At 42.1% G+C, this 26,111-nt stretch overlaps 1 protein-coding gene and 1 pseudogene across 2 annotated transcripts; both read left to right on the top strand.

The window, feature by feature from the left end:
• The first annotated feature begins 1,931 nt into the window (after positions 1-1,931).
• On the top strand, positions 1,932-24,563 carry DRD1 (dopamine receptor D1). 2 transcript variants are annotated; one of them, XR_001109639.2, is made up of 3 exons: positions 2,100-2,414; positions 2,532-4,784; positions 24,537-24,563. XR_001109639.2 is itself a non-coding variant. In XM_012466335.2 (2 exons), the coding sequence occupies exon 2, from the start codon at positions 3,022-3,024 to the stop codon at positions 4,360-4,362; it is 1,341 nt and encodes a 446-aa protein (XP_012321758.1). In that variant the 5' UTR covers positions 1,932-2,414; positions 2,532-3,021; the 3' UTR covers positions 4,363-6,331. The 2 variants fall into 2 exon arrangements, 1 of the variants encoding a protein (XP_012321758.1); XM_012466335.2 differs by lacking the exon at positions 24,537-24,563 and having other exon boundaries at positions 1,932-2,414; positions 2,532-6,331.
• The window catches only part of LOC105726790 (uncharacterized), a 34,049-nt pseudogene continuing 18,734 nt past the window's right edge, over positions 10,797-26,111 (top strand).

Genomic DNA, 26,111 nt, shown 5'->3' with positions numbered 1-26,111 from the left:
AAACCCTGTCTCTACCAAAAATACAAAAATTAGCTGGGCGTGGTGGTGGGCACCTGTAATCCCAGCTACTTGGGAGGGTGAGGCAGGAGAAGCACTTGAACCCAGGAGGTGGAGGTTGCAGTAAGCCGAGATAGTGCCATTGCACTCCAGCCTGGGTGACAGACAGAGCGAGACTCTGTCTCTAAATACATAAATAACCAAGGTGCTGTTTGTACTGGCGAATTAGATGGAATTATTACTTTGGTTCAGGGTGTCTTACAGAGAAAATTCTTGCTTCTGATGTGGTGCATGGCTCTTGTGGAGCCTGGACTACTGGTTTTTTAATGAGTCCCAAGGAGGGGGACTGGGCATGGAGGGCTGACTGGGCCCTAGGTTTGGTGCCAAGCCCTCTGCAAACACCGTCTCAGTTAATGCTTTTGACAATCCTGTTATGTCGTCGCTGTTTCAAAGAGGAAGACCCCGAGCTCAGAGAGGAGAGGTGCACATGCAGCCGACGGTGCCATGGCAGGACCAGGAAGTCAGGCAGTGTGTCTCGGGGGCTCCATGCTTATTCTCCTCCCACCTTTCGGAAGGTACAGGAAGGCACCACATGTCGCCATTTATGCACAGTTAGTGCAATTGTGAGCTTGCCTGGGGCCACCGGGAGAGGCTGGGGGCTCCTTTTCCACCAGGCCCCGCTGCCTCTATCTGATTCTTTCTTGTATTTTAGCTCTGTAGGTAATTTTCCAGTTTGTGGGCTCCTGGACCATATGTGGTGAGTTAAAAGAACAGGCAGGCAGCAGCGCGAATCCTGCGTTAGTTGTGCGACTCTGAGCAGGCCCCACCACCTTTCTAAGCCTCGTTGCCACCCAGGGGAAGCGGGATGAGCCGGCCTGGGGGGAAGGATTGTTTTAAGGGAGGAACAATGTAAGGCGTGCACCGGGAACGCGGATGCTGCTGGGTCAATGCCTGCTCTGCCTTTCTCTTTGAGAGTAAGGCTTCCGTCCTGCCTGCTCTAGCGCCCCAGGTTTGGAACGCAGTGGGTGCACGGGAGGAAACGCTGGTTCACGAATGCAAGGCCAGCAAAGTCAAATTTTTCACCCTTGTCCGCTTTTCGTGGTACTTCAAGCGGAGGAGTCCTGAGTGAAGAAGATTCCGCTTCCCAGTTCTCAGGTTCTGTCAGTCAAGGACCAGGAAAAGCGAGTCCGGGCGCGGGTCCCTGGCGGTCTCTGGAACCCTTCTGAGAGGTTGGTACCTGAGACCGCAGCTGGAGCGCGGGAAGCCACAGTTGCCGGCAGAGGGCGCCCCGGGCTCACGGAGAGCGCGGCGCTCGGGCTTGGCGCTCGGGAGGCGCGGGGCACCGGCTGCAGTCCGGCGTTGACCGCAGCCAGGACGCGCCCGCCACCCCGGCGGAGAAGGAGTGAGTGCCCTCGGGACGCAGCGGTGCGCGCTGGCCTGGATCGCCGCTGCCCCGCGCCCTCCCCGCGAGCGGTGAGTACGGGCGCCGGTGGGCACTTCTCACCCTAGTTAGGGGGCACTTGGAGACCGCGCAGGTCGGACGCCGGCCGGCTGTTCTAGGAGTTGGTGTGCCAAGAGTGGAAGGGATCCCCTCGCTTAGGGCTTTGGGTCGGGCTAGGGGTTGACCCCAAGAGGCGCTGGATGTCGGGGCCGAGCTTTGCTTTCGAGAGACTCCAGCTTACTTGAGGCTCTGACAACGGATTTGTCTCGCGGGTCCTGCGCGTGGTGCGCGGGGCTCCGGGGACTGGTGAGGTAACCACGGAGGGCAAGCACTCACCAGGGCGTCCTCCGCCCACTGCGCCCGCAGAACCATCCAGGGGAACCACGTGCGGCTGTCGCCCGCAACTCTGCCTGTCAAGCGGGGACCGCCCCCAGGGCCGGGGAGGGGACGCGCGGGCGGAGTGGGCTGTGCCCCGCGGGAACCCCGCCAGCCGGTGCGCCCGCTGGTGCCAGCTCGGCTCGCTGCCTCGCATTGCCACAGGCTGCTGAGAAGTCGCGGGCAGTGCCTGCGGGCAGGCAGGGCCCTGCCCTGTAGGGCTGAAGGCAGCCCGAGGGGCGCCCAGGCTCTGGGCTCCCGAAAAGAAGCCAAGAAAAGAAGCTGCTCAGGTGACCAGTCCTGCGAGTGCTCTCTCCCAAGGAAGCTCCGAGCGCCCAGAAGCCCTTAGCCTGGGTCCAGTGCTCTTGGAACAATCTCTAGCTGTTCAAGGCAGTGGGGTGGCGCCGCCTCTCTGGGGGCCTGGCCTGGGGTCCTTTTCCCCAAACCCGCCCTGGCGATTTTTGCGCACCGGTAGCCGAACCCCTGCTGTATGTAGCTGGTTGGGCTCAGGCGCGCCTCCTCAACGTTTCGGAGCCGCTGCGCCAGGCGAAGTCCACATTCCAGGCTGCAGGGGCTTTAAGAGAGACGACTCCAAGGCAAGGTAGGTGGACCCTGACGGGCTTGCTCTGGGAATTATTAGGTTGGGCTTGACGTGAGTAAAGATGCGATCTGCTTAAGTCTTGGAGAAAGACCGTACGTTTTTCCTTTGCTTTTTAAGGCGTTTGGAGAGCTGCTGAGGAGCCAGGGGCTTGGAGGAGCGAGAAGACATGTATTTTCAGCTGTGTCTCAGAAGGGGAGAATTTCCCGTCACCACCAGAGAAGCAACAGCCCCGAAATGTGATTGCAACTGACTAGCAGAGCTGAGGCCCAGGAGTGACTGGATTGATGATTTAGAATATGCTAAAAAAAAAAAGCCAATGCTTTCTTTGGGGAATTCACGGGGTGGCTGGTGCCCAAGACAATTGACCTACAGCAAGGGAGTTAGAAGGCAGATGTAGAAATCAAGAGTGACCGTCCACGGGATTGACTTGGATTGCCACTCAAGCGGTCCTCTGATGGAATGTTCGTGAGGTCCTCTGCCAGGGAAGCAATCGGGGTGTGCAAGGGACTGCCTGGTGGGGAGGTCTCCTGGAAGTCTGACTGAGCCCTATTCCCTGCTTAGGAACTCAGGGGGTGGCAGAGCCCCTTATGTGCTTTCTCTCAGGAAGATGAGGACTCTGAACACCTCCACCATGGACGGGACTGGGCTGGTGGTGGAGAGGGACTTCTCTGTTCGCATCCTCACAGCCTGTTTCCTGTCGCTGCTCATCCTGTCCACGCTCCTGGGGAATACGCTGGTCTGTGCTGCTGTGATCAGGTTCCGACACCTGCGGTCCAAGGTGACCAACTTCTTTGTCATCTCCTTGGCTGTGTCAGATCTCTTGGTGGCCGTCTTGGTCATGCCCTGGAAAGCAGTGGCTGAGATTGCTGGCTTCTGGCCCTTCGGGTCCTTCTGTAACATCTGGGTGGCCTTTGACATCATGTGCTCCACCGCGTCCATCCTCAATCTCTGTGTGATCAGCGTGGACAGGTATTGGGCTATCTCCAGCCCTTTCCGGTATGAGAGAAAGATGACCCCCAAGGCAGCCTTCATCCTGATCAGTGTGGCATGGACCTTGTCTGTACTCATCTCCTTCATCCCAGTGCAGCTCAGCTGGCACAAGGCAAAACCCACAAGCCCCTCTGATGGGAATGCCACTTCCCTGGGTGAGACCATAGACAACTGTGATTCCAGCCTGAGCAGGACATATGCCATCTCATCCTCCGTAATAAGCTTTTACATCCCTGTGGCCATCATGATTGTCACCTACACCAGGATCTACAGGATTGCCCAGAAACAAATACGGCGCATTGCGGCCTTGGAGAGGGCAGCAGTCCATGCCAAGAATTGCCAGACCACCGCAGGTAATGGAAAGCCTGTCGAATGTTCTCAACCAGAAAGTTCTTTTAAGATGTCCTTCAAAAGAGAAACTAAAGTCTTGAAGACTCTGTCGGTGATCATGGGTGTGTTTGTGTGCTGTTGGCTACCTTTCTTCATCTTGAACTGCATTTTGCCCTTCTGTGGGTCTGGGGAGACGCAGCCCTTCTGCATTGATTCCATCACCTTTGATGTGTTTGTGTGGTTTGGGTGGGCTAATTCATCCTTGAACCCCATCATTTATGCCTTTAATGCTGATTTTCGGAAGGCATTTTCAACCCTCTTAGGATGCTACAGACTTTGCCCTGCGACGAATAATGCCATAGAGACGGTGAGTATCAATAACAATGGGGCTGCGATGTTTTCCAGCCATCATGAGCCACGAGGCTCCATCTCCAAGGAGTGCAATCTGGTTTACCTGATCCCACATGCTGTGGGCTCCTCTGAGGACCTGAAAAAGGAGGAGGCAGCTGGAATAGCCAGACCCTTGGAGAAGCTGTCCCCAGCCCTATCGGTCATATTGGACTATGACACTGACGTCTCTCTGGAGAAGATCCAACCCATTACACAAAATGGACAGCATCCAACCTGAAGTCTGGGATGAACCCTGCCACACATGCTCATCCCAAAAGCTAGAGGAGATTTCTCTGGGGCTTGCTGTTAAGAAACTAAGGTATGGTGAGACTCTGGCGTGTCAGGAGAGCCCTCTGCTGCTTTCCAACACACAACTAACTATATTTTCAAATACATTCCAGTGTTTTTTCTGTGTTGTTCATAGTCAGTCAAACGGGGACACTATGAACGTGGGGAGCCACAAGGGACATGCCTTTGGCTTCAAAATTGTTTTTTAGAAATTTATTCTTATCTTAGGACTTGCAAAATAGGGCAAAGAATCAACAGTGAACAGCTTCACTTAAAAATCAAATCTTTCCGGGAAGGAAATGAGATAGGTTGAGTTTGCTGTATACAAACAGGTGCTAACACTGTTCCGAGCAAAGGTTTCAGATTGTAAAGGTAGGTGCATGCCTTCATAAATTATTTCTAAAACATTAATTGAGGCTTACAGTAGGAATGAGAATTTTTCTTTCCAGAATCGAGAGATGTTTTGTTGATATTGGTTCTATTTATTTATTGTATTATATGGATATTTTTAATTTATTATATAATAAATCTATATTTATCATATTTAATAGGATAAATTAATGAGTTTTATCCAAGACCTTACAACCACATTTCTGGCCATTGAACTAGCACTTTATAAGCCAATGAAACAAACACACAGACTCTGTGAGATTCTAAATGTTCATGCATAACTTGTAGAAACACAGCAAAAACTGTTAGATAAGGGAATAAAGTTGAAATGATTCCTTCAAGTTCATGGACACAAATAAACGCAGGTGAGAATTGACAAATGCTATAAATGCTTTCTGTTTTTCCGAAAAGATTTTGAAAAATTTATTGTGTTAAAAACATTTTAAATGACAAAAGACTTTCCCAGGGGACTTTGCAGTTCTGTAAATATCTTAAATAAAAGCCAGCTAAAGAAGAACCCAGGATTAAATTTATGATCTTAGGTGTAATGAAAAGCATATGCTGCTTTGTATTTATGTAAAATAATTGGCCCTCTCCATCTTTTCTCATTTCATGTGTTAAGTAGTTTTTCTGAACCAAACAAATGGCTTTCCTGGAGAGAGATGTGTAGCGCAGACGGTGGGTTACAGCAGCCCCACTGGCGGACAAAACTCAACCCCTGCATTTCCATCTTACCAGGTCAAACCAAGCCACTCAGTGGGGCCACTTTTTGTAGTGCTTTAATCTGAACTTAGAGCTGATTTTAAAGGAAGTCTTTAAATGTCAGTGGTATACTAACCAACGAATAGTGCCTCATTCTCATCGTTGAGTCAGATACTTCTGTTGATGGGAGAAACAGAAGGACCTTTTCTCTGGGTGTGTTGAGCCCCCCAAAGCCATCAGCATCTCTTTTGGCAAATGCTAGTCCTTACTCTGTGCTTTGGAATCAAGCTCCTGTGTCATCACCTGGACTGTAAAAAGTATCATAAGCCTCCCTCGCCAGATGCTAACTTGTGGAGCATTTCAACAGAGTTTCTTTGAAATGTTTACAAAGTATTCTTCTTCATAAGCAATTAACTTAACATTTAGATGCAATCAGTGAACAGAAAAAAAATCTGAAAAATATCTCCTGCATCAGGTCTGTGTTATTTATGTATTGTGAATGTTTTCTTAATTTTATTGGCTGTATGCTTTCTTACATATAATAAACATATTTTGTGAACTCAAATCAACCCTGAATGAGCTGTGTTGCATTTGCTAAATGTGTTTTTCAAACTAGAACATTTCATATCTACAAGGAAAGAAACACAGGCATTTTCAAGTATATATTATTTTTTTTCTTTAATGGAATTTTCTTCTATTGCGTATGGCATGTGTTGCCTTTGAGTATTTAAAGTGAAAATGTTTTCTGATTTGGGCTATATACTCTTTTTCTTCTGTCTTAATAATTTTTTTGAGAAGAGGAATTACTTGAGGAATTATTTTACTTTTCATTTCACAGATTTTAAAACTTTCTAAAATCTCTGCTTTCTCTTTCAAAAAGCCTATTTTAAATAAAATAAAAATTTCAGAAAAGACCATGGCTTGCTGTTGGATTGTTGTAACCTCTCAGCTGATAGCAACCATTGTACATGTGATGTTTGTTTTAAAAGTAAAATATAACAATTTTTTTTTCTGGAGAGAATATACAGTTTGTGATGCTGGGCTTACCAAAATGTCTTATGAGGAACATCCATAGGTCCTGCCAAATCTACTTAGTTAATGTGCTAAGCAATTTTTTTTTCCTGTTCTGAGGAAAGAGAACAGCTGAACAGCAGGTGATACAAAAATTAAGGGTTAAGTTTATAATTTGGAACATCACACAACAGATGGTGTCTTTTTCAATTCCGTATTTGCCTTCTCCGGGCTTTGGCATATAATGAACGTATCTAGAATGAGCACCCATAAAGCAGGATGCCTTTCTCTCTGTTTCATAACTTTACGGATATCTTTATTCTTTGAAGTCTAATTTTGTTCTTAAATTAGAAGCTCAGCAGCACAAGCTACAATGCTCAGGCAGAATTGTCAAACCAATGAAACATGAGCCTTTACCATTTATCTCATTGGCAAAAGAGTGAAAATGAATAATATGTTGAGAAATTCTATTAAATAATTATAAAATTCAATACCCCTTCAATGAGACTGTAATTTGGGTTCCTGGCAGATTGGATTGATAAAGGGCATCTTATGAAATTTAATTTTACTCAAAGAATCTTTCAGATAATTTGATTTACAATTATAAAAGGGAAATTACAAGATGACTTTCATTTTATTTTTAGCTATATTGGTGAGCCTTAGTAATGTTAAATACATGTGAAACACTTTACCAAGATTAAAACAACATGAAAGAGGTGCTTTTTTCCCCTCTCTGTCCAAGAAGACATCTTTTCTAATCAACTAGATACACAGCTCTTATGGTAACTGACACAGCAGGAAGACTCGTGGAAGTGGGGACTGAGCACTGGGCTTCAATGGGTAGGGTAGGCTTTATTCAGGAGAGTCACTGGTTTCTCTTGGCATCTGAGCAAGTCACGCTTTCTGAGTCTTAGCTATCCTGATCCATTAAATGGGAGGAGCAAAACCTCTGCATTAACTTTTTCGGAGGGGGTGTTGCCCCCCAAAGAAAATTGATGCGTATTCTACCTCCAGTGACTTTCTGGACTCTGTTCTCTGGGGGCTCCATCATGATTTGTCTCTAAGCCTACACCAGCAGCATTTCAGCCACTCTTTCCCCCAGAGCCAGCCCACGGTTGGGGGCCTGGAATGCAAAAAAGCCTAGGCTTTGTTTCAGACAGAGAAGGGCTGACATTTCAGAGAGGAATTGCAGCTACCTGTGTGAGCATAGCCCTCTGTCTTTGCCTCTCAGCCTGTTTGCCCCTTTGTGAAATGGAAGTAAATATGCCGGTTCTTGGGAGGGTTGAAGTGAAGCTAATGTCTGTGAGAGCTCTGAGCACTGAGATGTTGTGCTCATTAATTCTTGGCAAGATCTCTATTTTGAAGGGGTTAATCACAATACTTGTCGCATTAATAATAATGGATTTGCTATATACTTGACTTGTTGCGTGTTTGCTTAAAGCAAATGGAAATGACTTTCAGAGCACAGGTGGTTTGGGATTTTCCCAGACAGTGTTGTCTTTTGCTGTGGTTATCTGGTATTCCAAAAGCAAGTGGCTTTTTACATCTGCATGGTTAAAAAAAATTGCATTAAGTTACCTCCAGATACTGATTGAATAAATCTGTCCATAACATCTTATTCTTAAAATATCTTTATCTTATAGAATTTGTTTCAGGAGTAATAAATGAGTTGATGGCCTGTCGGATGTTAAATTTAGGACCTACTGCTTTGCACGATTTGGTTACTTTGGTCAGGAGAAGGAATGAGCCCTCTGGGCTATGAGATTTAGTACTATATAGATTAGATGCATCTCTGCGGATATGTTTGAGACTCCCTGGATATAAATGATGACAAATCCACCTGTTTATTTTGCGGAGGATTGAGAGGATGGTGAGCATTCTAGCACAGACAAAACCTCTGAGGTTTTGTTACCAGGCCAATCTACGTTGCCTTCTGTCATGTTAAGTAACTTCTGTCTGATGCACAGAATTTAAAAAGCAGCATTTGGACTTTAGTCTGTTACATCATTCAAGATTTGGGAGTTGTCATTTAAATAGTATTAGAAGCTCAAGAATAATCTCTGATTTAAAAGGGTTTAACTTTCTAATCACTATGACGAAATATACAAAACCAGTTGGAATTTTTCTCGTGCTCATAGAATACAGACTCTACCAGCTTTCAAAATTGATAAATGTTTTCAGCCATTGAAAAGGATCTGTCCTGAGCTGTGTATTCAGAAGTGATACCACTTCTCATACTTCCACTGGGAGAAATGCTGGCAAAATGGCAGTGGTGGTGGGACCTAGGAAGGCTGAATTGTAGGGCAAGATGTTTCATTTCATTAAAAAAAAAATGGACAGGCTGCTTTACATCCCTTGAAAATAAGGTGGGGTGGGGTTGGTCTGTACAATAAGGGGGTTGGATGAGATGCTTTCTAAGATATTTTCTGGCTTGGAAACGTGAGATATGAGATCCATTATAGGCAAAAGATGACTCTGACAGGTTCCCCCTGATGGGTTTCTCAAGTCCCCATTCTCTTTGCTTTCAGAAAGCTAACAGAGGAATATTTATAAAATGCAAATTTGATAGGTATGCCATTGCTTAACATTCTTCGATGGCTCCCAATTACTTTCAGTGAAAAAATCAATTTCATTCAGAGCCTTTCATGATCCTGCCTCTGGTGGCCTCTGCAGCCTCATCTATTGCTGTGGTCTCAGCAGCACCACCTTGAAGGCATTGTGAGCTTCGTCCAGTTTGTGGAGTCCTTTCTTGTTTTTATGCCTCTGTGCGTGCTGTTCCCTGACCTGGGACACCTTTCCCTGTTGCCGCTGTCTGTCCACTCCTACTCAGTCAGGCACCGTTGTCAGAGCTCTTCCTTGGTGCCTCCTTCCCACCTCTACTTCCTTATTTATTCCCAAGGCTTACCAGGTTGTCATGAAGTGATCTTACTTCCTTATTGTTTTCCCTAAATTATGTACATATGAGAGCAAAAGCTATTTTATTTTTTCTCTCCTCTCTTTGTATATTCCTAGCCTCTGACACACTGCATGGCTTATAGGAGTTGCTTATTAAATCTTTGTTAAATGAATGAAAGAATGAACAAGTCAAAATAAGAAATGCTGGAGTCACAATTTCAGTAAAGTTTATTTTTGGGTGCCTGATGTATTTGTGTAAGTCTGCTAGGCTTTCTCTAAAGTCTTTGGGTAAAACTTCCACATGATTTCTGAGGCTTGCAGTTCCCTAGAGTGACATGGTTGTATAGAGGTAATTGTGTGTACATATATATGTGTATATATATGTATATGTACTTAGGCACATATACTTATATGCATACACAGACATATATGCATACACGTACATATGTGTGTATATGGGTACATACATAATTCAATAAAATTTGAAGTTAATATCCTTTTAGGAGCACTTTTATGATTCAGACCCTGTGCTGGATGCTAGGGACACAGAAATGGATTAGACACTATTCTAGTCTTAGAGGAGAAAGACATACACAAATAAACCATCATCGAAAAATGTTTTGGAAGTATGATGTAAGGAGAAGGAGAATTTTTTTTTCCAGGTAATGAAAATAATTCAATTTTATTGAGCCTTGATAACCACACGCCCTGTATTGTGTCAAGCACTATGCAGTCCTTATCTCATTCTATTCTTATACTCATCCTACCAGGTGGGCACAATTATCATCACTGCTATCTTACAGATTGTAATTAATATTGAGAGAGGGCATGTAATGTATTCGAAGTCACATAGCTGGTAAATGATGGGTCCAGGTTTGAATTTAGGCTCTCTGACTTCAAAGCCTATTCTTTTAATGAAGAATCTGTTCTGTTTACCAGGAAATAGCCCTAACCAAACAAGGACTTCCTAAGAGGGTTCCAAATACCTCGAATACTGTGCATTAAAAAATTCTTATTATTGACATTTTTCAGGGATATACAAAAAGTAGAGAGAATGGTTTCATAAACTCCTGTGTACTCATCCCATTACCCGGCTGTGAACATTAGCAACACTGAGGTTGATGGTCTTTGAAAGAGTTAAGTGAGCAATGACAACAGGAGGCTTGTATCTTTGGGTAGAATGTAAGACAACGTTTAAGACATTAAAATTTCAAAAGCGTGACCTGTGGAGTTCAAAGATAACAAAACAGGGAGATGCTTACTCAAGGGCTGAAACCTTCCTGTGTGTGCAGATCAGTTGAATCAGCACACCTTTATTTATTCCAGCAAACATTTACCTACACTTGCCTGGTGCTTTGGGAGAGGGACATGAGACGACAAGGCGGGATGGGGAAGGCAGGAGAGTTGCTGGCAGAGCATGGGAACCGAACACAGGGCTGGGAAGGAAGTGGCACTGGAGGTGGGCTTGAAGGACGGACAGACCTTTGACAGGTGGAAGGAGACAGGGAGTCAGGAGAGCTGGAACTCCAGTGCCTGAAAATGTGGGACTGGGAAGTGGGCGCCAGATCAATTTTCTGGATATAGGTCGTGAAGTGGAGATGAATTTAAATTAGAAGGTTTGGTCCAAATGGGGACTTACAGGCTGCCAAATTAATAGCTGTGGGATGATCTCTACCCTCTACAGAAGCCCCTTCTCGGTCACCTGAATAACTAACCAGATCATCTCCTGATAGCTCCTGGGTGTGAGCATGCCCTTTCCTTCTGCACACCCTCTCCAGCTGTGCTCACCTGCCCACGGCTCTCAAAGGCACGCTGGTGGCACCTCTTTGCTTTTCTTCTAATTGGGATGCCCTTCCTCCTTGTCATCCTCATCTCTTTGAGACTCATCTCAAATGTGGACCTCAGAGCTGGAATCCTTCCCCCCAGACCATAGCCCCCTGCAGGACGTCCATCTTGTCCTGTGTGCTGTTTGGTTCCCGTTTTCTCCAGTGACTGAGGCAGCCCTTGGGGGGCTGTGTGTCCTTTTCAACACTGTATTTCCAGCACCCAGCATGGCCTGGCATGCAAGAAGCACCCAAATTAACATTTTAATTGATTAGATGAATACGTAAATTGATTACTTTATAAAAGCTTTAGGGTAGGTTCTTGTACACATACCTTAATTTTTGTTGTGGGATTGACTCTGCTCAGTTTATAAGGGCTGATCTTTTCTGCTAAACTAGGTTTCTCCATCACTGACACAATCACAGGAAAAATAATTGAAATCGTATTTAAATGGCAAACTAGGGCTCTCTCTCATGTGAATGTGCCTGGATAGCAATCAACCCTTTTACCCAGGAGAGAGAGGAAATGTCAACCAAATGTCACAAATATGCTCCCAGATTATCTAGCCACATGCACGCTGTTTTGAGATTGAGTTTTTAGGACAGATGTATTTAGCATTACAAACATGTTGACCGTAATTAAGATAATGGTCAGTCCCATTTGTAAGATGCTTCTTTAATGTACACTGCTGTTTACTGTTAAATGGGGGGCAGGGGAGATGGGTGCTCCACGCTAATTCTGCCAAAACAGCTGCAGGTTTTTACTTGCTACAAAACAGTATGTTCCTGACTGGCGAAGGAGAGGATTAAAGAGGATATGGTCTGGGGCAATAAAGTGAGGTTCTAGTTTGTTTAAAAAGCCTGGTCATAGTACCTTCAAGGTAAAAGCAAATCGGCATGCCATTTTTAGAAAGCATTCATCGAAACTAATAATATTGCTTGCTCTTAGGGCCATGACATTTAAAATGTCACACTTGGAAGAGGTTCCATTGAATAGCATAACTTCTGGGTTAGGACAAGGGACAGACACTTTCCTGCCCTATTCATAGCAGTATGAATGGATATGGCCAAGTGGAAGGGGGATTTGGCTGGGACAACTAGGCTTTAAGGCATGCACACAACTTGACCCAGCAATCCCACTTCCATAAATCTGCCTTACATGCCTCCTCACCTGTGGGCTCAGAGACGTGTGTGTAAAGGGTGCATGCTGCAGCCTTGCTGTAAAAACCAACTCAAGACAACTTAAGTGTCCAGCAGGAGGGGAATAAATAGCTAAAATGTACAATGTTCCTAGAATGTGGTAGTTTAAAAGAAAGAACTTTCAGAACGTATTACAAAGTGAAAAAACAAGTTGTCAAACAATATAGTTCCTTTTTTGTTGTTGTTGTTTTTTCTATAGAGATGGGGTTTCTCCATGTTAGTCAGACTGGTCTTGAACTCCCAGCCTCAGGTGATCCGCCCACCTTGGTCTCCCAAAGTGCTGGGATTACAGGCATGAGCCCCTGCACCCAGCAAGTTCCTTTTATTTAAAAAAGTGTAAGAAGTACACATTTCTTAATGTAATTACATAGAAAAAGATGTATAAAAGTGCCTACCCGCCTGAATAATTGAAACAAACAAATAAATAAATGTGGGCGCATAGGCAGAGCTCCCAAGCAGAAGAATTCCAAATAACTTAGGTAAGTAAGTCGCAGTCCTCAAGTGTAAGCTGCACCCTGTGACTGTGCACCTCTGTGATACCTCTTGGGAGAAGAGTGAGCTTTGGGGAGAACCAAGGAGGGGAGGCCTTAACATTTTACTTTGTATATTTCTTGCTTTTTACAAGACTCTTGTGTTTATGCATATCATAGGTTTAATCAAAATAAAATTATCAGAGAAGCGTGCTGGACTGGGTGTTAGGCAGGAAGAGCTCCAGCTGTGGTTGCCTTGCTGGCGAGGTTGGGACACGGGCGCTGAGGCACGACCTTGAAGGAAGGTACAGTCTTGAGCACCTTGTGTTTCTGAGCTCACCTGTGCACATCCCTGGCTTGATCATCAGTGCCTGGTTTGGCTGAGTCTGGCTGCGTTGGGGCCTGGCTTGTAGAGGCTCAGCTGACCAGTGCAGATCAGAGGGTCACAGGACCTGCCCTGCCCCCAGTCCTTCCCCTTTCCCCTGGGACATGACTTTCACCACTATGTGGGGGTCTTACACAAAGGGACCCTTTTACTGAGCTTCCTCAGAGCCCATATTTGGAATAACGTTGATGAAATGCATCTCATTTAGAAAATAATGCACTGTGTGGCCCTCTTATAGGTTAAATCATTTTCTCTGTTCAGCTTTTGGGAAATGATGGAACACAGCCACAAGGGAGTTCTTGGGGACTCCAGGTTGGGGGTCATCAGTGAGAGCAGGTCTGAAGTCCTCAAAGTTGTCACAAAGTGGCCCTTCTCAGGGGCTGCCTTGTTTTGGGACTTTCATAGACCTCACCTACTCTTACTTTTGGTGTCCCAGTGCAAATCAGATCAAACATATTAAAATGCTTCCACCTTCCAAATCCTTTTTTGCAGCACATATATACGTGCTGCAAAAAAGGATTTTTTTGGTGAAAAAAGTAGTTTGTGAAATTGTTCTTGATTTTCATTTTGCAGTCATTTTGTCACATTTTGGAGCCAATGCATTTCCCCGCTCAGGTCAGTTTTGGATATTTTATTAATAGTAAAAGCTCAGAGCCCTGGAGACTTCTAGTACCCTGGCTCTGAACAAACCACAGCAAGAATTTTCTCCAAGTTTCGAGAGCAAAGATGTCAGATGCTGTTGGACGTAGAAGGAGTGACCATTGCCATTTTCCTTATTGAGTTGTTTCTGTTTTCTAGCTCTGTTGCTATTGCTCAAATACATAAGAGCCTCTTCTAAAAAGCAGTATACAGTGTGACATAAACAGCTTCTGATTATTTTGAAATTGAAAAACACTCCAGCGTTTGTTCTTAGGTTGAACCTTTTGAGAGGTTTTCAAATTCTATTTTTCTCATCATTGTCATAGATATTAAATGTTTTAGTGATACTTTTATGTTAAATGTTCCCACAGGCTCCTAATTATAGATGCTTCCAGAGAATAGCAATGAAGTTTCAAGTTCTAAATCCTAGGTTTGAGGATAAAATCATTTAGGGCAGTATTGAGGGAAAAGACAGACTCCCTCATCTAATCTTTTATTCTAAAAGGAGGAAGAAATTTAAGTGTGAAGCATCAGATTGTATAACCTGTAAAAGATTAGAAGAATTAGTCAAAGGCAGAGGGGTCTCAGAGGCGAGATACGTAATCAGGAAGCATTGCTAAGATGTAGCCAGTTGTAGACAGAGACTGGTAAATGAGGTTCAGTGATTTCAAACACAAGTTTGTATAGGAGAAGGTCTTTGGGGACCTCTTTTTAGAGCATCAGTTCGTGACTGGCTGACTGCTTTGGCGAGACTAAGATGGCATGTCATGAGACCTTTGCTTATACTCCCTCTACATTCACAGGAATGAGCAGTAAAGAGTCAACAGTCAGCTTGATTTTTCTTGTTTTTCTCCCTGACAGTTATTAAACTACTGATGTGCATTTAAAAGAGATTCCAAATTCAACAGAGGAGGTGGGCATGCGGGGAGGGGGAGAGGGCATGGAGGAGAATAGAGGAACTGGCAGAGGAGACAGCTTGGGGTTTGTCAAGAAATAAGGACTACCAGTTCACGTTTTTTAAAAGCAAGTTTTGGCTGGGTGTGGCAACTCACGTCTGTAATGCCAGCAGTTTGGGAGGCTGAGGCAGGTGGGTCATCTGAGGCCAGGAGTTCAAGACCAGCCTGGCCAACATGGTGAAACCCTGTCTCTACAAAAATACAAAAGAAAAAATTAGCTGGGCGTGATGGCAGGCGCTTGTAATCCCAGCTACTCTAGAGGCTGAGGCAGGAAAATTGCTTGAATCTGGGAGGTGGAGGTTGCACTGGACTCCAGTCCGGGTGACAGAGCAAGACTCTGTCTCTAAATAAATAAATAAATAAATACATGCAAGTTTTTATTATAGAATAGATTCAGATTTACAGAAAAACTTCGAAGATAGTATAGAGAATTCCCGTATACACCACACCCAGTTTCCTTTATTAGTAACACCACACATTAATACTGTCTCAATTAGTGAACTAATGTTGATATATTATTAATTAAAATCCGTATCTTGTTTAATTTCTTTAGTTTTTCCCTGTCTTTTTTTTCCATTCTATGATCCCATTCAGGACAGAACATTACATTTATCATCACACATTCTCAGGATCCTCTTGGCTGTGACAATTTCTCAGATTTTTCTTATTTGAATGACTTTGACAGTTTTGAGGAGTAGTGGTCATTTGTAGATTGTCCGTCAATCAGGATTTGTCTGCTTTTCTCATAATTAGACTGAAGCTATGGGGTTTTGGAAGGAAGATCACAGAGCAAGCCATTTTTATCACATCATATCAAGGATATGTACTATAAACATGACTTATTACCTTGATCACCTTGAAGTAGTATTTATCAGGTTTCTCTACCGTAAAGTTACCCCCTTTTTCCATATGATATTCTTTTGAAGAACGTCATTGCGTGCAGTTTGCACTTAGGGATGGGGTTATCTATGTGAATTATTTGGAATTCTTCTGCATGGGAGATGTGTCTATTCTTCCATGGTTGTTTATGCAGTCAATTATTTATTTATGTTTATGGCTCATGTAACCTATGTTTGACCATTTTATTCTGTTGCTCACATCTTTCCACCTTTGGCCAGGGAGCTCTGTCAGCTGGCTCCTGGATCCTTTTGACATACCCCTATCATTGTGTTTTTTTTTTTTTCTGCACTTCCTTACTTTCTGGCTCTGTAATATGTTCCAGGCTCATTTAGGATATTTCCTGCCCCAGCCCTAGAATCAGTCCTCTCTCCAGGGAGCCCCGGTTCCTTTTATTGAAGAATGGTATTAGAAACCAAGATCTGGGTACTTAGGTGAGCTCATTGCTACTGGAGTGTCATTACTTCCAGGTCTTCTTAGCTTACAGAGAAAATAAAATATATGCATGTACTAGCCCATGTGCATACACATAAATATTTTTATGTGTAAGCATTTGTATCTATAGTAAGCTAAACCTGAGTTTTTGCTGATGTCTCCAACTTGAATCCATTACCACATGGGTCATTCTAGCTTCCTTCCCTTGTTTATCAGTAACTCTCATTCTAACAGTGAGGAATCTGGTTCCTACCACCTTCCATCCATTTCCCAAATTTTATTTTATTATTATTATTTTCTAATTTCAGCTTTTATTTTAGATACAGGGGGCACATGTGCAGGACTGATACTTGGGTATGTTGGACCCAGGTAGTGAGAATAGTACCTAATGGGTAGTTTTTCAACCCATGTTCCTCTCCCTCCCTTCCCTTTCTCGTAGTCTTCAGTGTCAAACGTTTATACACTGTTGATGGGAAGCTATTTGGACATTTCTCAAAGAGCTTAAAACAGAGCTACTATTCAACCCAGCAACCCCACAACTGAATATATGCCCAAATGAATGTAGATCATTGTACAAAAAGGACACATGCACTCATATGTTCCTCACTGCACTATTTGCAATAGCAAAGACATGGGATCAAACAAGGTGCTCATCAGTGGTGGACTGGGTAAAAAAATGTAGCACATATATACCATGAAATACTATGCAGCCATGAAAAAGAATAAAATCATGTCCTTTGCTGCAACATGGATGGAGTTGGAGGCCATAATCCACAGCAAATTGATGCAAGAACAGAAAACCAAATACTGCATATTCTCACTTATAAGTGGGAGCTAAACATTAAGTCCACATGGACATTTACTGAATTTTCATTGTTCAATTCCATTACACATGTATAGTGGCTTCAGAATGTAGCTTATATCTCTGTGGGAATCAGTTTTATCAAGTGAGTAGGTACAATGTTTATGTGCAGTTCCTTGAGGCCTTCAGTCTTACAGACGCCACCATTTCCAAAGTTACTTACGTCAGTCCTTTTTTCCTCTATCTCCTTCAGTGAGGTTGTTTCATACATTTGTAATACAGTTTGATTATTTTGTCATAGTCTACATTCCATCCTGGGATCTCCTGAACTCCCAAATAATTTAAAAAATCCGTACATTAAGGTACACTGTTTATGCTGCAAAGTTCTGTGGTATTAGAGAAATACATAATGCTATGTATCCAGCATTATACTATCACGTAGAGTGGTTTCACTGCCCTAAAATATCTCCTGAGCTTTTTTTTTTTTTACCTATTCAACCTTCCTTCTGTTAAGCCTCTGGCAACTGCTGATATGTTTACCCTTCGTGTAGTTTTGCCTTTTCCAGAATGTCATAAACATGAATTCATAGAATATGTATTGCCTTTAGACTGCTTCTTTCACTTAGCAATGTGCATTTAAAATTCATCCATGTCTCTGTGTAGCTTTCTCTTTCTCATTTCTTTTTATTGCTCAGTATTATTCCATTGTACAGATGGATAGTGAATGGTATTCCATTGCATGATGGACAGTTTATCCATTCACCTATTAAATAAAGTATGCCTTGGTTGCCTCCGGTTATTGGTGATTACTTAAAAAGCTGCTATAAATATTTGCATGCAGGCTTTTGTGTGGACATAACTTTTAAAATCAGTTGGGTAAATATGTAGGACTGCTTGCAGTTTCTGGGTCGTATGGGTCTTCTGTTCAGTTTTGTAAAAATCCACCAAATTATCTTCCAAAATGGCTAACCATTTTGCGTTCCCACTGGCAATGAGTAAGAATTCTTGCTTCTCCACATCCTCACCAGCAAATTGTACTGGCATTTTGAAAATGGCCATTTCAGTAGGTTGTAGTAGTATGTAATTTTTGTTTTAACTTGAAGTTCCTTAATGACAAGTGATGTTGAGCATTTTTTCTTAGGCTTATTGGTCATCTGCCTTTCGTCTCTGGTGAGGTGTCTTTTCATATCTTTTGCTCAACACTGGGTTGTTTTTTTGCTTATTGTTGAGTGTTCTTTGTATATTTTGGATGCAGGCTTTTTTTTTTAAATTAAATATACCTTTTACAAACATTTTTTCCCAATCTGTGGCTTGTTTTTTAATTCTCTTAATAGTGAAAGCAGAAGTTCGAAATTTTAATAAAATACAACATATTAATATTTTTTTCATGGATTGTGCTTTTGCTGTTGTATCTGGAAATATGTCATGAAACCCAATGGTATAGAGATTTTCTCCTAAGTATTTTATTTTATTTTTTGAGATAGGGTCTCTGTACTCCCAACCTGGAGTGCAGTGGCATGATCATAGCTTACTGAGGCCTTAAACTCCTAGGCTTAAGTGATCCTCCTGCCTTAGCCTCCTGAGTATCTGGGACTACAGGTGCACACCACTATGCTCAGTTAATTTTTAAAATTTTATTTTTGGTAGAGATGAGGTCTCATTATGTTGCCCAGGCTGGTCTTGAACTCCTGAGCTCAAGCAATCCTCCTGCCTCAGTCTCCCAAAGTTCTGAGATTACAGGCATGAGCCACCACATCAGGCCCTCTTCTAGATATTTTAAAGCTTTACATGTCACACTACTCTGTGATCAACTTTGAGTTAATTTTTGTGTAAGGTATGAGGTCTGCATCTAGGTTCATTGCTTTAAATCTAGACATCCAATTATTCCAGTATCATTGTTGAAAAGATAAAAAGCAACTTGCTTTAGGTCATTCAAAGATCAGTTGACTACATGTATGTGGGTCTATTTTTGTGCTCTTTATTCGGATCCATTAATTTATGCTCGCCCTTTCACCAATATCACACTGTCTTATTTATTGTATCTTACAGTAAGTCTTGAAATTAGGTAATGTGAGTCTTTGACTTTGCTCTTTTTCAAAATTGTTTTGGCTATCATAGGTCCCTTGTATTTCTATATAAACTTTAGAATCAGTTTGTTGACATCTATAAAATTGCTGGCTGGGATTTTGATTCTAATTGCATTGAATCTATAGATCAAGTTAGAAAGAATTGGCATTTTCACAATATTGAGTCTTTAAGTTCCTGAGCACAGAATCTCCCCATTTATTTATATCTTGCATTTCTTTCATCATTGCTCTGTAGTTTTGTACATACAGGTTCTGTGCATATTTTGTTATATCCATAACTATTTCATTTTATTGTGCTATATGACATTTTTCAAAAAATAAATTGCATTGTTCATTGCTAGTATATGGGAAAGTAATTGACTTTAGTATATTGATCTCGTATCCTACAATCTTGCTATAACCACTTTAGTTGCAGGAGTTTTCTTTTTCTGTAGATTCTTTGAGTTAAAAAAAATTTTTCTTTTTTAGATGAAGTTTTGCTCTTGTTGCTCAGGCTGGAGTACAATGGCACGATCTTGGCTCACTGCAACCTCTGTCCCCCAAGTTCAAGCAATTTTCCTGCCTCAGCTTCTCAAGTAGCTGAGATTACAGGCATGGGCCACCATGACCAGCTAATTTTGTATTTTTAGTAGAGATGGGGTTTCTCCATGTTGGGCAGGCTGGTCTTGAACTCCTGATCTCAGGTGATCCACCCACCTCAGCCTCCCAAAGTGCTGGGATTACAGGTGTGAGCCACTGCGCCTGGCCTCTTTGAGGTTTTTAAAATAGACAATCACATAATCTGTGAAAATAATATTTTTATTTCTTTCCAATCTGTATACTTCGTATTTGCTTTTCTTGTCTTACTGCATTAACTAGGATTTCTATTATGATATTGACTAGGAACGGTTGAAGAAAAAAATCTTTTTCTTGTTCCTTGTCTTAGGAGAAAGCATCTGGTTTGTCAACATTGAATATGACATTAGCTATGGAATTCTGTAAATATTCTTATTTTTATCAAGTTGAGGAGGTTCACCTCTATTCCTAGTTTGCTAAGAGTTTTAAAATCAAGATTGGCTGCTAGATTTTTGTCAAATGTCTTTACTACAGCAACTAATATTATACAATTTTTCTTCTTTAGCCTGTTTATGTGGTGTATTACACTGATTGATTTTTTAAAATTACATCTACTTGGGAGGCTGAGGCAGGAGAATCGCTTGAACCTGGGAGGTGGATGCTGCAGTGAGCCGAGACGGCGCCATTGCACTCCAGCCTAGGTGACAGAGACTCCATCTCAAAAAAACAAAAATATTTATTTTTATTTTAGATTCAGGGGGTACACGTGTAGGTTTGTTACAAGGATATATTGCATGATGCTGAAGTTTGGGCTTCTATTGATCCCATCGCCCAGATAGCAAACATAGTACTCAAAAGAAAGTTTTTCAGCCCTTGCCCTTCTCCTTATCATCCTTTTTTTGGAGTCCTCAGTGTCTGTTGTTTCCGTCTTTATGTTTATGTGAACTCAAGTGGGATTTAGTTTCTATGTATAAGCGAAAACATGTGATATTTGGTTTTCTGTTTCTGCAGTAGTTCCGTAGGATAACAACTTCCAGGTGCATTCATGTTGCTGCAAAGGACATGATTTCATTCTTTTTTATGGTTGTGTAGTATTCCATGGTGTATATGTACCATGTTTTCTTCCTCTAATCCACTGCTGATAGGCATCTAGGTTGATTCCATGCCTTTGCTGTTTTGAACAGTGCTACAGTGAACATATGAGTGTATTAGAATGACTTATTGACTTACCTTCTCAGTAGAATTACTTATTTTTCTTTGGTTATATACACAGTAATGAGATTTCTGGGTCAAATAGTAGTTCTACTTTTAGTTCTTTGAGAAATCTCCAAACTGCTTTTCACAGGGGCTGAGCTAATTTACATTTCCCCCAACAGAGTGTAAGTATTCTCGTTTCTCCACAACCTCGCCAACATCTATTATTTTTTGGATTTTTATAACAGCCATTCTGACTGGTGTGAGAGAGTATCTCATTGAGGTTTTGATTTGCATCTCTGATGATTAGTGATGTTGAGCATTTTTTCATATGTTTTTTGGCTGCTTGTATGTCTTCTTTTGAGAAGTGTCCGTTCATGTCCTTTGCCCACTTTTAATGGGGTTGTTATTTTCTTGTTGATTCATTTAAGTTCTTTACAGATTTTGAATATTAGTTCTTTGTTGAATGCGTAGTTTGCAAAAATTTTCTCCCATTCTGTAGGCTTTCTGTTTGCTCTGTTGAGGGTTTCTTTTGCTGTGCAGAAGTTCTTCAGTTTAAACTTTTGATTGTGTTGCATTTACTCTTGGGGTCTTTATCATAAATTCTTTGAAAAATAAACAATGAAGAAAGGACACCCTACCAATAAACGGTGCTGGGAAAACTGGCTAACCATATGCAGAAGAATAAAACTGAAATCCTATTTCTCACCATATACCAAAAGTAACTCAAGATGGATTAAAGACGTAAATATGACTTCAGATCTTTGATTGATTTTTGAATGTTGAAATAGTCTTGCATATCTGGAATAAATCCAATATGGTCATCATATAAAATTCTTTCTAAATGCTGCTGGATTTGATTTGATAATGTTTTGTTGAGGATTCTTGTGCATGTGTTCATGAGAGACTTTGGTCTACAGTGTTTCTTTTTTTTGAAATGTCTTGTTCTGGTTTTGGTACTGGACTTTGGTACATATTAATAGAATGAGTTGGAAATTGTTCCCTCTGCTTCTATTTCCTAGACGAGACCATTGGGAGTTGATATTATTTCTTCCTTAAATCCTTAAATGTTTGGTAGAATTCACTGTGAAACTCTCTAAACCTGGTGTTTTCTTTTTTTGGAAGGTTGACAGCAACATTATTGATCTGATTTTTAAATAGATATAGGGATATTCAGGTCATCTTTTTTTGCGTGAGTTTGGTAGTTTGTATCTTTTAAGGGGCTGCCTTTCATTTCATCTAGGTTATCAAAACTTTGGTCACAGAGTTGCTCATAGTGTTCTTTTCTTATCCTCTTAATGTCCATGGAATCAGTTGTAAAGTCCGTTTGCCCTCTCATTTCTGATATTTTAATTTGTGTCTTCTCTCCTTTTTTCTTAATTTGTCAAATTTTCAATCAATTTTATTGACCCTTTCAAAGAACCAGCTTGTTGATTTTATTGTTTTTTCTGTTTTCAGTTTCATTGATTTACGCTCTAGCTTTTAAAATTATTACTTTTCTTTCGTTTGCTTTAGGCTTAGGTTACGCTTGCTTTTGTGGTTTCCTAAGGTGGACGCTGAGCTTATTGATTTGGGATCTTTTTCTTATATACATTTAATGTTATAAATTTACCTTGAAGAACAGTTTTTATTGTATCACACATATTTTGACAATCATATTTTTATTTAGTTTGAAACATTTGTTAACTTTGAGATGTCTTCTTTGACCCATGTGACATTCAGAAATGTGTTGTTTAACTTACAAATAGGGGTTATCTTTCTGTTACAGATTTTTAGTTTAATTTTGTTGTGGTCTGAGAACATACTTTGCATGCTTTTATCTGTTTAAATGTGTTAAGGTGTATCCTACGGCCCAGAATGTGGTCTATCTTGGTGAACGTTCTGTGTGAGCTTAAAAAGAATGTATATTCTTGTTTGATAAAATATTCTGTACATTTTATACACAAAAATAGGCTAAGTGGCATAAACATACTCAGAACCAAATCTGTCTCAGTGCAGTGTTTCATGTTACCTTGCACCAGTAAATCAGGCTTTGCCCAGGAAACTTCTCTTAGGTTATTTGTAAACGTCTCACCAATCTTATGACTTAGGGTACTATCAACAAATTCAGGCTTACAGGAGTAAAATTACCTGTCCAAGGTCTTTCTGCCAGTAAATGCCACCTCTCAGGACTGACAGCAACATTCCTGCTCTTTCCACAAATACCATTACAAGAAGTACCTCAAGTTCTAAAATGATTGATTAATTGGAGTTTTATGGAGGAAGCACTAGTCTTCCTTTTCAATCTAGCTAAATTAATCAGCGTAGGAGGCAGCAAGACTTATACAGGTGAATAGAAAAGTCATCTTTAACATGAACAATAGGAATGTAGGAGGAACTAGGCAAGAATGGATTAGTAATGAAGTATGGGCTAAAGAATGTGAAGTCAAGGGCAATTAGGAAAGAAGTGTTAGTTTCACAGAAAATTAAGTAGTTTGAAGAGCGGGGAAGACAGCTGAAGTTTATTGGTGGTTTTATGTGTCAGGCACTGTGCTGGGCACTTTTGCATTCATTTCCTCATTTAATGCCCAGAACAAGCCTATGAAAATGTCCCCACAGCTCATGGATTCTCCCTCCCATCCCCAGCCCACAATGTAGTGATGCTTCTCAGGGAAGAAGAGGAGGATCCCAGAAAATAAAATGGTGGGAAATTTGGAAAGAAATAACTGAGGATCTTGAACTGAGGGAAACTTGCTGATACCAGTCTTTAGGGAAATATGAGGCAAGAGAATGGGCATTCGGCCGCCAACCATCATGGGTCAGGGAGTCAGTGGGCCCTGGGATGGGGAGGGTAGGACTTCCCCTAGACTGGACTGCAGTGCATGGAGGCCAAGCTGAGGTTCTGATGGTGGGATGATCTCTTTGGCTTGTTAGACACCATTGGACCCAACACTCTGACCAACCCTCCTCTTTGTATAAGCTCTCCAAAATGTAGGGGAGGACTAGTTCTAAGCAGAACTAGTGAGAACTAAATTTGTTCTAATATAGACTCTTTGGATTATAAATGATGCATAGAACTATGTGTGTGTGTGGCATGTGTTGAGAGAGTTGGGTCCCTGGAGAGCTCCACTATGGAGGTAGAGGTTTGGTGCAGCAACCACAACTAAGCAAAACACTTGAGAAGAGGAGATTGTGTATACCCTATTCCCCTTGCCCTCTTCCTCATGCATCTGGAGAAAATAGTACCTATATCATTTGGCCATGGGGATGTATGTCCCAGGTAGACATGGCCTTTATGTTGTGCATCCCTAGAGATACAGTGGTGTGTCCCTATCAGTCACAAAAACTCATTAGCCCAAGTTGCCTAAGGCAACAGTTGAGCCAAGCAGCGCTTTTTGTATTCTGATCTTTTGATAGTGGCTATACGACCTGCTTCCTTAGACTGAATAGACACCCAGCAGGTACTTGGGATGACCTATACCTCGAGTACAGATGGGAAGACAGACCTGCTCCTCCTGATAGGTAGTGTCTTGGTCAGTTTGGGCTGCTGCAATAAAATATCATAGACTGTGTATCTCATAAACAGTAGAAACTTATTTCTCACAGTTCTGGAGGCTAGGAAGCCCAAGATCAAGCAGACTCAGTGTCTGTTGAGGGCCCATTTCCTGGTTCATAGATGGTGTTTTCTCCCTGTTTCCTCACAGCTGTGTCCTCATGCCTGAAGGAGAAAGCAGCTCTCTGGAACTTCTTTTATAAGGGCACTAATCTCATGGACTCTCATAATCTAATCACCCCAAATATCCCACCACCTGATGCCATCACATTGGTGATTAGGTTTAAACATGCAAGTTTTTGGAGAAGACAAAATATTCAGACCATAGCAGGTAAGATGGGATATTGAAATTGTTTCACTTGAATATTTAGAAAATATGTATCTTAAGCTACCAAAGTTGGATATATCAGCTGTCCAAATAACAAGGCCCTTTGCCTTGGATGCAAATCAGGAAACGTCTCATGAGTAATTCTTTTCCTGTTGGAGGGTGGTGGTGGGCACAGAGGGTAAATGCTAAATATATTCTGGGTGCCAGCGTTGAAGGATGTACATTTGTGGCTGAGACCCGTCAGATAGTCTTTTTATGTTGCTATAGCACCTAGCACATAATTCAGTCAGCAGTTCAGCTTGGAATTATTTTAAAGATTTTTGGCAGTTTTTTTCCAGGAAGGACAAGGAGTATAATCTCTGTAAGTATGTGATGATATGTGGATGAATGGGAGAATAGGTAGAGAGATGGATGGGCATGTGGGTGGATGGAAGGATGGGTATGTGGGGATTTGAAGGTGGATGAAGGGATGGATGGGTGACGGTGTGGGTGGATGGGAGGTTGGGTATGTGGGTGAATGGAAGGATGAAGGGATGGATTTGTGAATGTATGGAAGGATGGATGGATGGGTGGGTGGGTGAATGAAGAGATGGATGTGTGGGTGTCTGGGTGAATGGAAGGATGGTTGGATGGGTGTGTGGGTGGATGGAAGGGTGAATGGATAGATGGGTGGGTGGATGAAGGGATGGTCATGGGTGGGTGTGTGGGTGGATGAAAGGATAGATGGATAGAAGATAGTGTCATTAATATTTCTGAGACTGAGTGTAAGTAGCAGAACAAGACACAACCAGACTATTGTGTGTGTCTGGTTGCCAGAAACCTGTTTATATTGTCCTGTGTTGGTATCACTTCTATCTTGTGGGTTTATCCTTGTGGGGTATTACTTGCTTGGATTATGAAACTTGAAAATATTAGTATAGCACCTATCAGCTGGAGGTGAGGGAGTACAGACCACAGGCCTGCGCTTTGCCTGACCAGGGCTAAATTCAGCTCTTCCAGTCACTTTTCCAGCTACTGTTGCCTTGTTGCTCTGAGCTGCAGTTTCCTCATCTACCAGAAGAGAATGAGACCCACTATCTCAAAGAGTGGGTGTAAGAATTGAAAAAGACAGTAGTAATAATTATGGTTAATATTTAAAGAGAGAGGACTCTTCCTGTGTACCAGGAATTAGTTTATGCTCTCTGTATATCCCAACTCACAACAAAACAATGAGGAAGCTACTGTTACAGCCCTCATTGTTCAGAGGAGAAACTGAGGCATGGAGAGGTTAGGAGAGTTGACTAAGGCCTCCAGTCAATAGCACATATCTGGGCTTCAAACCCAGACAGGCTGTTTCCAGGGTGTGTGAATTTAGCCCTTTAGCTATGCATCTCTTGACTGTATAGAGTGCTTGGCATG

The sequence above is a fragment of the Aotus nancymaae genome, unplaced genomic scaffold, assembly GCF_030222135.1.
Source record: "Aotus nancymaae isolate 86718 unplaced genomic scaffold, 86718_ANA_hifiasm-v0.15.2.pri h1tg000015l_1, whole genome shotgun sequence".
NCBI lineage: Eukaryota > Metazoa > Chordata > Mammalia > Primates > Aotidae > Aotus > Aotus nancymaae.
Note: the sequence above shows the minus strand (reverse complement) of the source record. Positions and strands in the feature narration are given on the sequence as shown.